This window comes from Grampus griseus (assembly GCF_964374135.1).
Source record: "Grampus griseus genome assembly, chromosome: 2".
NCBI classification, from domain to species: domain Eukaryota; kingdom Metazoa; phylum Chordata; class Mammalia; order Artiodactyla; family Delphinidae; genus Grampus; species Grampus griseus.
In genome coordinates this window covers 158,077,937-158,092,377 of record NC_139018.1, presented here as the reverse complement: position 1 = coordinate 158,092,377, position 14,441 = coordinate 158,077,937, and the positions used below count along the sequence as shown (strand labels likewise).

The window sequence follows — 14,441 nt, the reverse complement described above, 5'->3', positions numbered from 1 at the left end:
GAGAAGCTAGAACTGTATCTAACGAATGAATTTAAAAAAAATTTTTATTTATTTTTGGCTGCGTTGGGTCTTTGTTGCTGTGCACGGGCTTTCTCTAGTTGCGGCGAACGGGGGCTGCTCTTCGTTGTGGAGCATGGGCTTCTCGTTGGGGTGGCTTCTCTTGTTGTGGAGCACGGGCTCTAGGTGTGCCGGCTCAGTAGTTGTGGCACATGGGCTTAGTTGCTCTGTGGCATGTGGGATCTTCCCGGACCAGGGATCGAACCCATGTCCCCTGCATTGGCACGTGGATTCTTATCCACTGCACCACCAGGGAAGTCCCCTCCCAGATGAATTTATGTGAGGTTTGGCAGGCAGAAGTGAAGCAGCTCTGAAGGATACCAGGCGTGGAGTAGCAGCTTGACACACAGCTTCTCTGGGTCTTAAGTCAGGCATGAGTTCAGCTCCATGGAGACTGGTACCATTTTGTTCTGAAGGTTATATGCACATCACTGAATTTAGAAGCAGTGAGAGATAACATAGGATTCAATTTGTCCTCATTGGTTTCAGTTTGTGCTTAGGGGTCTCAGTTTGCTCTTCAGTCCTTCACACCAGTTCCTGACTATAAGATATGCTGACCTATAGCCATTTTAGCCTCACCTCCAGAAACAGAGGCAAAGTGTTCCAAAGGCCTCTTTATCAGCTCCCACAGTTATGTAAACTCTAATCCCTGTAATTGCTCTCTTATACCGGGCTTCCCTGGTGGCGCAGTGGTTAAGAGTCCGCCTGCCAATGCAGGGGACACGTGTTCGAGCCCTGGTCCAGGAAAATCCCACGTGCCACAGAGCAACTAAGCCCATGAGCCACAACTACTGAGCCTGTGCTCTAGAGCCTGAGAGCCACAACTACTGAGCCCACGTACCATGACTACTGAAGCCCATGCTCTGCAACAAGAGAGGCCACTGCAATGAGAGGCCTGCGCACTGTAACGAAAAGTAGACCCCCTCACCACAACTAGAGAAAGCCCGTGCGCAGCAACGAAGACCCAACGCAGCCAAAAATAAATCCCCCCCCAAAAAATCTCTTATACCGTATCAATCATAGTAGTTCTGCTTTCCTAACCAAACTGTAGCTGATACAAAAATAGTCTTCATGGATCCATAACAAAGTACAAACTCCTTTGCATGGCATATATGACCTTCAAGTCGGCCTCAATCAGTGCTTTGACCTTTCATCCAGTGCTTTGACCCACCTTCCCTCATAGCTATGTTGCCATCATGTGAACAAACTTGCTGCTAACCACATATGGTGTACTGTTTTAGCTTTTTTTCTTCCAGTTTTACTGAGATATAATTGACATACAGCACTGTATAAGTTTAAGGTGTACAGCATAATGATTTGACTTAACATACATCTTGAAATGATTATCACAGGAAGTTTAATAAACAAAAAAGAAAAAGAAGTATTTTTTTACCTGTGATGAGAACTCTTAGGATTTACTCTAACAACTTTCATATATATCATACAGCAGTGTTAATTATATTAATCATGTTGTATATTATATCCTTAGTATTTATTTTATAACTGGAAGTTCGTATCTTTTGACCACCTTCATTCAATTCCTCCTCCCTCCGCTTCCCACCTCTGGTAACTGCAAATCTGGTCTCTTTCTATGAGTTTGTTTTTCTTTTTAAGTATAATTGACCTACAACACTATGTTAGTTCCTGGTGCACAACATAGTGATAACGATATTTCTATACATTACAAGATGATCACTTGTTTTAGCTTTTCTACCTCTACCTAGAATGACTCTCTCCCCATTCCAGAAGAACCAGCTAAAAAGTTGCTTCCTCTGTGACATCCCCCTCATCTGTCACATAGATTTAATCTTTCTCTTGTTCCCATGGCACTTAAATTTTTTAAATGAAAGTTTTAATTGAAGGATAACATATACAAAGAAAAATAAACAAATCTTAGTTATGCATTTCAGTAGTTACACAAAGTCAACATACCCCTGTACCCCTGTGAAAAGCACCTAACTCAAGAAATAGAACAATACTAGAACCTCAGAGTTCCCTCTTCCCATTTCCAGACACTTTACTTCCAGCCTGAATTTGAACATACGTTGGTTTTGCCTGTTTGAAACTTATGTAGACAGAATCATACAATATGGTCTCTTTTGAATCTAGATTCTTTTCCCTTGTGCCTCTGAGATTCACGGAAGATGCTGAACAGATGTAGTTCATTTGCTCTCATTGCTCTTCAGTAGTCCATATTTACCTATTCCACTGTTGATGGTCACTGAGTTGCTTCCAGGTTTGGGCTGTTAGCAAACAGTGCTATTATGAACACTTTTGTAGTTGACTTTTGGTACACATAATATAGTGTTTTTTATATCCTTCAGTTTTAACACTTCTGCATTGCGGTGTAATTATTACATTACATACCTGTTTCCCACACTAGACTGAGTTCCCTGAAAGGCTTTGTAACTTCAGTGTCAATTACATTACATGAGACATAGCAGGACTTTTAAAATATTTGTAAAGGAAGGAGCATCTAAAAGAATCCTTTTTATTTTAATATTCATTCCTTTATGTTTCTTAAAACCCTTAAACGTACTATTTTACCTTTCTTGTGGCCATGTGTAAGAAGCGGACCCATTCTTAATTAAAATATCTGTAGGGGGCTTCCCTGGTGGCGCAGTGGTTAAGAATCCACCTGCCAATGCAGGGGACACGGGTTCGAGCCCTGGTCCGGGAAGATCCCACTTGCCGCGGAGCAACTAAACCCGTGCACCACAACTACTCAGCCTGTACTCTAGAGCCCATGAGCCACAACTACTGAAGCCCGTGTGCCACAACTACTGAAGCCCGCGTGCCTAGAGCCTGTGCTCTGCAACAAGAGAAGCCACCACAATGAGAAGCCTGCGCCCCACAACAAAGAGTAGCCCCTGCTCACTTCAACTAGAGAAAGCCCGCGTGCACCAGCGAAGACCCAATGCAGCCAAAAATTAAATTAATGAATAAATAAATTTAAATAAAAAGTATCTATAGAAATACATGATCAAGAATGCTTTATTTACTGCAGTGATCATTTCATAATGTATGCAAATATCAAATCATTATGTTGTACACCTGAAACTAATATATTGTTATATGTCAATATATCTCAATTTAAAATAAATGCTTCATATTAGGCACTGTACTGAAAGTACTAAAAGGCGTTAGTGTTCCATGAGATATATTTTAGGTAGAATTACAGGATTACATAATTGGAAGGCACCTTAGGAACTGATTCAATCCATCATATTCATCATTACATTTCAGTAGGAAGTATCACATCTAAACCAGCACAGCTACAAGAAGGAGCTACTTTTTAAATACCTTTACCTGAATAACCTCAATGTCTTTTCTCCTTATGCTATTCTCCTTGATTGGAAATTCATAGTACCAGCAAATGGAAATACAACAGAAGTCACTGGCAGAAAAATTCTTATTCATCATAACTTAAAGACCAATGTACTGTAAATTCGCTTATTACATAAGCTTAATGAACAGTTGCTAAAATGAAGTCCTAGATACGAAATGAATACCCAAGCCCTCTTATAAGTATGCACGACTGACTGGAACTGAAAAGATACATAATAAAAGAGCAAGGAAAGAGTAGAGGAAGCGGTAGATATTAAACACATAAAATCTCCCTAGTTGGACACTGTTAGTTTCTTACACTCTGCTGTCCTGGAAAAAATCCAAGCTATAAAGCAAGAGTTTTTTGCATTGACTGACTCCTGGCTCTGTCTACTTACTCCTGTACTTACTGCTACTTGACCCTGGGCAAATGAGTTAATATGGTTCAATTTCCTCATTGACAAACGCCCTACAGCGTTTTTGGAATACATATTACGTGCTTGGCAAGTATCAGGCACTCAGTAAGCCGTAGTTTTTATTACCTGACGGTAATCTAACAGCACACGATCTCAAAGTTAGTAAGCATCAGAAGCAAGAAACAAAATCCCAGCTCTCCCACTCCAGTCCAGCCCCACCTGGATACCTCTGAAAGGACCACTGAGTGTCTATCCCTTTGGCTGGAAGCGGATGTGGTGTTTTGAAGTAGCACAAAGTGCGACGCAGCAGCAAGGCGGGACTTCCGTCGCAACGGCTCCAGCATCTGCGGGACAGAGAAAACGAACCGGAACAAGTGGGAGGAACGCCCGCCGCCAGAGGGAGGTGTCCGGAAGCGCCCGGAGCGGGGACTACATTTCCCACAAGCCCGCGGGGCAGGGCGAGGGGCGGGCGTCGGGGACCTTACCGGACAGGCCTTGCCCGGCAATACCAAGGTAAATGCCGGCACTGCGGCTCGAAGGAAAGAGTAACTTAGAGTCTGCGCCTAGATTTAAACTAGTCACCCTCCTAACCCCTCCCGAACTGACAAAGGGACCTGGCGACTTTGGGATTTCCGGGCAGCAGGACTCCACCCCCAGAACCTATAGCAGTACCCCCGCCTTGGGCCTGGGGGCGCTTCCTAGATGCCTGAGGACGCGGGGCGATGTGCTAGAAAGGTGAAGGCCCAGGGTACCTCTTTCTAGGGTTGATGATCCGTACTGGTCCCTCGTTCGGCCCTCCCCCACGCCCTGTCGCCCATTAGCTCGGGCTGGAGCTGTACGGAGCCCGGATCCCTGGGGATCGAAGTCGGTGTTGGTGCAAGGGAAGGTGCTCTCCCTCCCCCCGCCCAGTCTAAGTAGCGGGCAACCTCCCCTCTCCTTTGGTTGTTGCTCGGACGTCCTTGTCTCGGGGCGGCTAAAGCTGTCAAAGACCTGCGAGCCAAGCACTGCTAAGCACCTCCATCCAGCATCCCTAATCCTTTCATCTACCCTTTCGGGTGTTAGGAAGATTGCCGCTGGAGAGGCTAAGTAACTTGCCCTAGGTCGCAGAACTTAAATGGCAGAATTTAAGGTTCGCACCAGGTCTCTCTGGATCTAAAGCTCTTTGCTTAAGTCCCATCACCTTTCTCAAACCTTAACCTAAGAGAGGACAGGCGCTGGGGACCACAGTCATTTTTTTGCCCAGCGGTGCCTACACGCGCTGCAACCCCGCCTCGGCTGCCCTGGCGCCGACACATCGGTCGGGCCTGTTCAAACAACGAGCCCGGGGCCCTCCGCCGATCCATCTCGCTGCTCTTCTTTTCCGCTTTCTCCGGCCCTTTTCCAGGGACAGACAGACGGCGCGCGTCATCGCCAAGGCTGCTGGGCGGGTGGGTGGAGTTTGCTGCGCGGCGACGGTGGCGGTAGAGAGTGGGTCCCCCCAAGACTCTGGGGCGGGGCTGCGGGGAGGGCGCGGACGGACAGACGGACCTCGCCGGGATGGGGGGTGTGGCCGCTCCGCCAGGGTCCTGCGGGTGGGTCAGCGGCACAGCGACCACCAGTGCCCGGGGCCCCTCCGCCTTCTGCTAGAGATGCTCTTCCTCTCGGTGAGTTGTTTTTCTGTCTGGGCGGCCCGGCCTCCCCAGCCTAGGTCACGCCCCGGGGAGGAGGAAGGAGCCGGGCCATCTCAGACTGTGTGGCCTGGATAGGGCAGGGCCACGGGGAACTGACCAGCTGCGCTCCGGGTCCTCCTCCCTTTGGGCATGTTGATCCGCGGCTGCGCTCCATGTTCCAGTTTCATGCAGGCTCCTGGGAAAGGTGGTGCTGCTGCTGCTGCCTGATTCCAGCCGACAGACCTTGGGACCGGGGCCGGCGCTGGAGGCTGGAGATGGCGGACACGAGATCCGTGCATGAAACCCGGTTTGAGGCGGCGGTGAAGGTGATCCAGAGTTTGCCGAAAAATGGTACGTGCATGCCCGGCTGGACAAGCCTTCTGCAGAGGCTTGAGGCCCCAGTTTCTGAATCTCACCTCCTTTAGCCTTCTTTCTGCTTCTAGTCTTGCTTATTTAACCTACTTCTTCTTTTGCGTTGAAAAGGCATGTAATTGAAGGGGAGGTGTCGGATGGGAATTAATTGCCTGCTGATCTTTCAAGCCTGAGACAAATATATTATCCAGATTTTAAGCAGTTTATATTGTTGTCGAAAAGAAAAGTCCCTTAATGACTGCGGATTTGGGTATGTTTTTAAAAAATCTGGGATGGGGATGCCTAGGGCCGCATACTCATAAAGTCTACTTTTTGAAAACTTTTGATATGAAGGGAAAGAAAGGAAAGAACAACTATATTCATTTGTAAAACGATTTCTCTTATTTTAAAAGTACATATATATTTATTACTTAAAAAAAAATACCTGTTCTATGGTCCTAGTGTTCTCTTTTTCATACTCGTATGGGACCTTTGCACCTTGGATGAAAAGTCATTGGAGCTGTTCTTTCATATTTAGCCTGTCGTTTCTCTGGCTTCTGTCAAGATTTTTCTCTTTATCGTTGGTTTTGAGCAGTTTGATTATGATCTATCTTGGTATGGTTTTCTTCATATTAATGCTGTTTGGGGTTTTGCAGAGCTTTTTGAATTTGTAATTTTATGTCTTTGACAAATGTTGGGAAGTTTAAGGCCGTTATTCAAATATTTTTTCGGTGGAGAGGCTTGGAAAGGGGGAGTTTGACTTTTCACTTCATATTTTTCTGCAATAAACGTGTATTTTTCCACAATAAACGTGTATTTTTTTAATGATACTTTTAACTACTATCATTGTTCCAGAGTGTAAAATTAACTGAATATAACACTAATATACTACTATAGTATTTAATGTCATGTTCCCTATTTTCATTAATTATCATTTGGCTAAGTAATGAATGTTCAATACTATTAACAAACATTCATTAAGTGCAGATACAAAAGGTTTTGAAAACAAATATACACAAAATAGCTTTCCTTTTGTAATCTCAAACACCAAATTGGAGGAGGACATATGAGGAATTGAAAGAAGAGTGAATGAACAAAATGTAGAGAAATAACATAGGAACTTATTTAGGTATTGATTTTTTAAATGTCTGATGAAGAGAGTTTACATGAAGGCATGATTCTAAGAGTTTTGTTTAAATGGTACCTTCATCCTTACTTCTAAACCACACGTTTTTATATTTTTTGAAAATTGATAGAGCTAGACTTGATGATAGTTTGCTATCTTTGCTGACACCATATATCACTCATTAGGAAACCCATATAAGTGTAAATACAGTTTGTGTTTATATAACATTTAAGAAGGTATTGCCAAGTTAAGAACCTCTGCCAAAGGGCAGCTGGGTGGGGCAATGTTCAGTACTGTACTATTATCTCCTGAAACTAAACTGATAATAATTGAAGCAGAAGTATTGTTATAATGAATCATTAAATAGTTTTATAGTAAAACTTTTAAGTTTTGTCATCTGTCCTGGATTATTTTGCAGATATTCTTATAGTTTTTATGTTGCTTGTTGCTTAATCTTTATCTATGGCATAAAGTTATAATGAATCCTATAGCACCTATGTTTGGTATGCCCTTGACCTTTAGAAATTTATTTTCCTATATTATGTTTTAAACACATACATATCAAATGTATTGGGTTGGCCAAAAAGTTTGTTCAGATTTTTCGGTAAGATGTTGTGTGTGAGCACCTTGAGGATAGAGACTATACTTTATCTAGTGTCTTATACACAGAATATATTCAATATATGTTATTAGTTTTTGCTTTAACCTAATGTATATGTTACTCACCTTAACCAATAAACTTTTAAATCTCAGTTGATTGACTTACTGAAGATATTATGAGATGAGGCTTTTGATGTTTTAAATTTAGGTTTGTGTCATTTAAGTAGGTAACCATTTTTTTTTTTAAATAGGTAACCATTTTTAACTATAGTTTCTCCATTTTTTTCCCCTCTGCTATATAAAGACTATATCATTGAAACACTGCATCTAATGGATATTCCTAAATGAGCATATATTGTGTAGCTAATTTATTATTGTGATTTTGGAATTAATTATTCACTCCTGGCCAAAACTGAAACACCAGCTCTCAGCTTGTCTGTGTTGTAATTTTCACAATGTTTATAAACTACTAGTTTTTGATTACTACATGTTATCAGATTATTATGCAATCTGTGAAGTTTTAAAAACATCTTTTTACAGTTTTAGTTTTTGTTTTTATAATAAATTTTGGAACAAAAGTAATGCACAATAAATGTAAATTTTTTTTAAATGCAAATAAGCAAAAGAGAAACTAGAAGTAATCTATATGCCTATGACAGCGATATCTATCCTCTTTTAACATTTTGACATGTTTCCTTCTACTCTGCTTTTTAAGTATATAAGTACTTATTTTGTAAAAATGGATTGTGCTGGGTATGCTGTTTTAAACTGCTGTTTAACTCATTTTATAGTAGATCTTGAAACTTTTCTCATGCTATTTTTTATATTTTTCTACAGTAAAAATTTTAAGGGCGGTAGTTATAAATAATCCCATAATTTATGTATATCATAATTATTTAGCCAGTTAGTTATTATAAAACATTTATATTCCAATTTTTCTCTCTCATTAAGAGTATTGCAACTTATAGCATTTGTTCAAACAATTTGAAAACTTTAAACATAAAAAAGTTTATTGATAACCTAGAAACATGTGAAGACTGATCCTCAAAAAATTGGCATGTCCAAAACTATGGAGGTAGGAAGTGAGAAATCTATTTTATCTTGGATTAATTCTTTTTCTATCACAGTACACACTGGTTGGCTTTAGCCAAAGTTCCTAATCCTCTGAGAAATCGGAAATTTGGCCAAGAGAAGTTGAATTTCTTACTGTTGCAGTTTTATTAAGCAGAGTATACATTTAACTTTCATTTGTGCTATAGTCAGTGTGGTTTGTCACAATTTTTTAATAGAAATACCTTATTACAGTTGCATGATACAGTTATTCTATATTTTATTTTTTTTAAATGACATTTGCCAGTTATTTTGGTTACATCTACAACATGTTTATTCTTTTATTCTCTTATTTATTGAACTATATTAGGCGTTGTTATTAAAGTGTAAAATTTCAGAGTTTTTTCAAATCAAAGAAATAAACTGAGCCATAACTTTTGTTTCTGTAAAATAAGAATAAATTATCTGAACTATTAATGAAATATTAAAAAATCACTGTTAGTAAGCTAAGCATTCGCTCATCAATTGTGTTCTCCAAGTGATCTTACTTAATGTATGTTTCCAATAGGTTCATTCCAGCCAACAAATGAAATGATGCTCAAGTTCTATAGCTTTTATAAGCAGGCAACTGAAGGACCCTGTAAACTATCAAGGCCTGGATTCTGGGATCCTATTGGAAGATATAAATGGTAATTTTATGTAGAGAGCTATGAAAGAATTTTGAGTTTAATGACATAATTATCATATGACTGTTACTTATGTGGTTATGGATTATTCTGTGCACAAAGTATTCTGGGTACTGGATACATTTTTATCCTCTGTGTGCTCTTTTTTTTTTTTAAACAAGGGTTTTTTTTTTAAATAAATTTCTTTATTTATTTTTGGCTGCGTTGGGTCTCCATTGCTACATGTGGGCTTTCGCTAGTTGCAATGAGCGGTGTCTACTCTTTGTTGCAGTGTGCGGGCTTCTCAATGCGGTGGCTTCTCTTGTTGCAGACCGTGGGCTGTAGGCGCGTGGGCTTCAGTAGTTGTGGCACGCAGGCTCAGTAGTTGTGGCTCGTGGGCTCTAGAGCGCAGGCTCAGTAGTTGTGGCACACGGGCTTAGTTGCTCTATGGCATGTGGGATCTTCCTGGACCAGGGCTTGAACCTGTGTCCCTTGCATTGGCAGGTGGATTCTTAACCACTGCGCCACCAGGGAAGCCCCCTCTGTGTGCTCTTAACACAATTTCACACAAATAGGAAGGTCTTGGGGAAGAAAAGAAGACAATAAAACCAAAAGAGGTAGATTTATCAAAGATATAAGAGCATTTTCAATTAGTGTTTCCTTTTATGGAGTTTGTTCTTTTTATTATGGCAAGAATAAGTCCCAAACTATATTAAAGGGACTATATTAAAGTCCCAAACTATATTAAACAGACTCTCCTGCCTCTTTTACCTGCCAAGAAGAAGAGTGACCTCTTGCTTGTCAGGTGACCTTGTTTGCTTTGAGCTATTGAGATAATAAATAACTAGGAGCATGACTCAGGTTCTGCCTTACTTTTTCTCTAAGCTGTCACTCCTGTCCCACTGTACTTGAATAGAAATTTCATTTTTAATATATTTAATAGAATCACAGAACACCGCTGCCATGTTTCCAGTTGAGTAACATTTGATGCTCTTAAACACTATTGAAGAGGTGACAAATGTCTAACAGGATGTCTGATGTCTAACATGACCATACGTCATGTATGTCAGGAACAGAGTGTGCTAATTGGCAGAGTAAGTCTTTAAGAGCCACATGTTTTGATGGCTAAGTTTCTTCACCCTGCATTGGAAGTCCTTAAACTCCTTTGGGTATTTCTTTCTTTTTTTTTTTTTTTTTTAACATCTTTATTGGAGTATAATTGCTTTACAATGGTATGTTAGTTTCTGCTGTATAACAAAGTGAATCAGCTCTACATACACATACATCCCCATATTGCCTCCCTCTTGTGTCTCCCTCCCACCCTACCTATCCCACCCCTCTACGTGGTCACAAAGCGCCGAGCTGATCTCCCTTTGCTATGTGGCTGCTTCCCACTAGCTATTTTACATTTGGTAGTATATATAAGTCCATGCCACTCTCTCACTTCGTCCCAGCTTACCCTTCCCCCTCCCCGTGTCCTCAAGTCCATTCTCTATGTCTGCGTCTTTATTCCTGTCCTGCCCCTAGGTTCTTTAGAACCATTTTTTTTTTTTTAGATTCCATATATATGTGTTAGCATTCGGTATTTATTTTTCTCTTTCTGACTTACTTCACTCTGTTTGACAGTCTCTAGGTCCATCCACCTCACTACAAATAACTCAATTTCATTTCTTTTTATGGCTGAGTAATATTCCATTGTATATATGTGTCACATATTTATCCATTCATCTGTCGATGGACACTTAGGTTGTTTCCGTGTCCTGGCTATTGTAAATAGAACTGCAACGAACATTGTGGTACATGACTCTTTTTGAATTATGGTTTTCTCAGGGTATATGCCCAGTAGTGGGATTGCTGGGTCATATGGTAGTTCTATTTTTAGTTTTTTAAGGAACCTCCATACTGTTCTCCATAGTGGCTGTATCAATTTACATTCCCACCGACAGAGCAAGAGGGTTCCCTTTTCTCCACACCCTCTCCAGCATTTATTGTCTATAGATTTTTTGATGATGGCCATTCTGACTGGTGTGAGGTGATACCTCATCTTTGAGGATTTCTTAGTCCTGTACTTTCCTCTAAGATCTTTATGACTAGTCATATTAGGTTAAATGTAAGAGCAATATGTTATTTAAGCTGTTTGAAGAAAACTTATTTACTTAACGATTTTCCTCAGAACTGACCTTTGGTGGCGTTAAACTGCTTCTGGAAAGTGTCTCTAAATTGAGAGGTTTTCTTTTTAGGCAAAAATTTCAAAGGGCTCTTCTCATTATTTGAGACTTTAAAATTTTCCTGCCCCTCACATTTTCATTTTTTTTTAGAGGTAAGAAACCTTTTCCATTTTTCAAGTGTTCGACTCTTATTTTTTAATATAAATTTATTTATTTTTATTTATTTATTACTTTTGGCTGCCTTGGGTCTTTGTTGCTGCGTGTGGGCTTTCTCTAGTTGCGCCGAGCGGGGGCTGCTCCTCATTGCAGTGCGCGGGCTTCTCATTGCAGTCGCTTCTCTTGCTGTGGAACATGGGCTCTAGGCGCGTGGGCTCTAGAATGCAGGCATGGGCTTCCCTGGTGGCGCAGTGGTTAAGAATCCGCCTGCCCATACAGGGGACACGGGTTCCAGCCCTGGTCCGGGAAGATCCCACATGCTGCGGAGCAACTAATTCTGTGCGCCACAACTACTGAGCCTGCGCTCTAGAGCCCGTGAGCCACAACTACTGAGCCCGTGAGCCACAACTGCTGAAGCCCAGGCGCCTAGAGCCCGTGCTCCACAACAAGACAAGCCACCACAATGAGAAGCCCGCGCACCGCAACGAAGAGTAGCCCCTGGTCGCCACAACTAGAGAAAGCCCACGTGCAGCAACGAAGACCCAATGCAGCCAAAAATAAATAAATTAAATAAATTATTTAAAAAAAATTAACCAAAACTTCTGTTCATTTGAAACATGACTGTGACAGTTCATGTAGTTTCTAAAATGTTCATTTTTGTCACTGTTATTTATAATGATATAAAGACTTTTAAAGAGTTCTTAGCAAATAATTATGAAGTCTATGGTCTGTATAATCTATATAGAGATTATAGAGACTATATAATGTAGTCCCTATAATCTATGATCTATAGATAGGTTTTATACTAATTAGTTTTAGCTACTATTTAATTTGCCATTTTATTCACTGTGATATTTTTCTTCAAGGTGGTGCATTTAAAGAGATCCTTTGGAAACATTAATATAGCTTTAAGTAAAGCCTGTTTTAAATTAATGATCCTATAGCAATAACTATAAATTGTATTCTGAGCAATTGAAATCAGGTGTCTTTCTGTAGTTAATTGGATATTTTTATTTCTAGGGATGCTTGGAGTTCATTGGGTGATATGACCAAAGAGGAAGCCATGATTGCATACGTTGAAGAAATGAAAAAGGTAGGGAAAACAATTCACAATAGAAAATAAAACTACTTAGAGCAGTTTTTAAAAAAAAATATTTATTTATTTATTTATTTTGGCTGTGCCAGGTCTTAGCTGTGGCCCACGGGATCTTCGTTGAGGCATGTGGGCTCTTTAGTTGCAGCATGAATGTGGGATTTAGTTCCCCGACAAGGGATCGTACCTGGGCCCCCTGCACTGGGAGCACAGAGTCCTACCCATTGGACCACCAGGGAGGTCCCTATTTAGAGCAGCTTTGATTTAGTTTTGTTATCAAGCAAATTAGCTGCTTTGTTTTTAGGAACAAAGAGATTGTAATGTGTTAGAATATAGAATCTAGATTATTGAGCTTATCAGGGCTTTATCTGTCTCATCAAAGTTCATCTTAAGGTAAATGTTTTTTCCTTCAGATGTGTCACATTGTGGGGACATGCTATTTTCTTTTCTTTTCTTTTTTTAAATAAATTTATTTATTTTATTTTATTTATTTTTGGCTGCGTTGGGTCTTTGTTGCTGCACGCGGGCCTTCTTGAGTTGCGGCGAGTGGCTACTCTTCGTTGTGGTGCGCGGGCTTCTCATTGCAATGGCTTCTTGTTGTGGAGCATGGGCTCTAGGCACGTGGGCTTCTGTAGTTGTGGCACACGGGCTCAGTAGTTGTGGCTTGTGGGCTGCGCAGGCTCAGCAGTTGTGGCATATGGGCTTAGGTGCTCCGTGGCATGTGGGAATCTTCCCGGACCAGGGATCGAACCTGTGTCCCCTGCATTGGAAGGCGGATTCTTAACCACTGTGCCACCAGAGAAGTCCCGTGTTTTCATTTTTTCATCTTTCTTATCTTTCTCTGTCGTTGACTTCTGCAGAAAGTATATAGATAGGAATCTTTTCAAATACTGATTTCCCTTACTCAGGAGTGTGGGACTTAACTGGGCTGTCTTGAAAACATTTCTGTTTTCAAACTTTTTATGAGAAATAGGTAAAAAGACTGCCCAACAGTATTCTCATACAAGTGTTGACTCATAAGTTGAGATGTTTCTATCACTGGATTTATCAGTAACAAGCATTTTTCTGTGAATGTAAAAATCCTTCAGAAGCAGAATAAGACAAGGATGCTTTTAGTTTCTCTGGTAACTAGTTAAGAGGGCATTCTTTATTAACTAGCTCTTCAAGGAGCAAATTAATGAAGAAATCATGGATTTTTAAAGATGATCTTACTGCCTTTTTATAAAGGAACATTTGTATTGATATGTTGGTAATGGATCAGAAGTTGTGAAATCTAGATCTGTATGATAATCTTAAATAATCTTTGAACATAGAGAAAATATGTAAAAAAGGAATATTTTTTTGCCAGATGCTTTGATAGTATTAATCTCTGTAGTAATTTTTATTTGGTAGATTCAGAGTAATTTGTTTTGTTTTAATGTCTTCTACATTGCTCAAAGTTGTGCACTTTGTTACATTTTCACAATTTTTATTTGGTGGACTTTGTTTTTCTATAAAAGAGGTCAGAGCGTAGTTCTTTTGGCTGTTAAGTGTATCAGTAGCAGAACAAAGGAGTCTTTCAAAAGCAGAGAGAGAACAATAATGTACAGCTTTGGTTTGATAACATTCTTTTTTCTTTAAATATTGTTATAATCTTTCCTCATTCCCTCCATTTTAACTATTTAGTGGTAATTACTTTTAATTGTATGTTGTAGATTGATACAGAAAAGACGTGTGTATATATATATCCTATTATTTAAAAAAAGAAAGAAAACGAATAATGGTATCATATTAAACATACTGT

General features: G+C 40.2%; 1 protein-coding gene across 7 annotated transcripts in view; it reads left to right on the top strand.

Annotated features, from left to right (window-relative positions):
- Nucleotides 1–4,257: 4,257 nt before the first annotated feature.
- ACBD5 (acyl-CoA binding domain containing 5) overlaps nucleotides 4,258–14,441 on the top strand; it is a gene marked incomplete at both ends in the record, with an annotated part of 34,635 nt that continues 24,451 nt past the window's right edge. For 2 of the 7 annotated variants that reach the window (XM_082649683.1, XM_082649687.1), the window contains 4 exons: nucleotides 5,328–5,443; nucleotides 5,632–5,800; nucleotides 9,145–9,265; nucleotides 12,586–12,658. In XM_082649683.1, the coding sequence (XP_082505809.1) occupies nucleotides 5,429–5,443; nucleotides 5,632–5,800; nucleotides 9,145–9,265; nucleotides 12,586–12,658 (378 nt within the window). Of the gene's footprint in view, nucleotides 4,314–5,326; nucleotides 5,444–5,622; nucleotides 5,801–9,144; nucleotides 9,266–12,585; nucleotides 12,659–14,441 lie in introns of those variants that run through there. The other 5 variants (XM_082649686.1, XM_082649688.1, XM_082649689.1 and 2 more) reach the window with 4 other exon arrangements.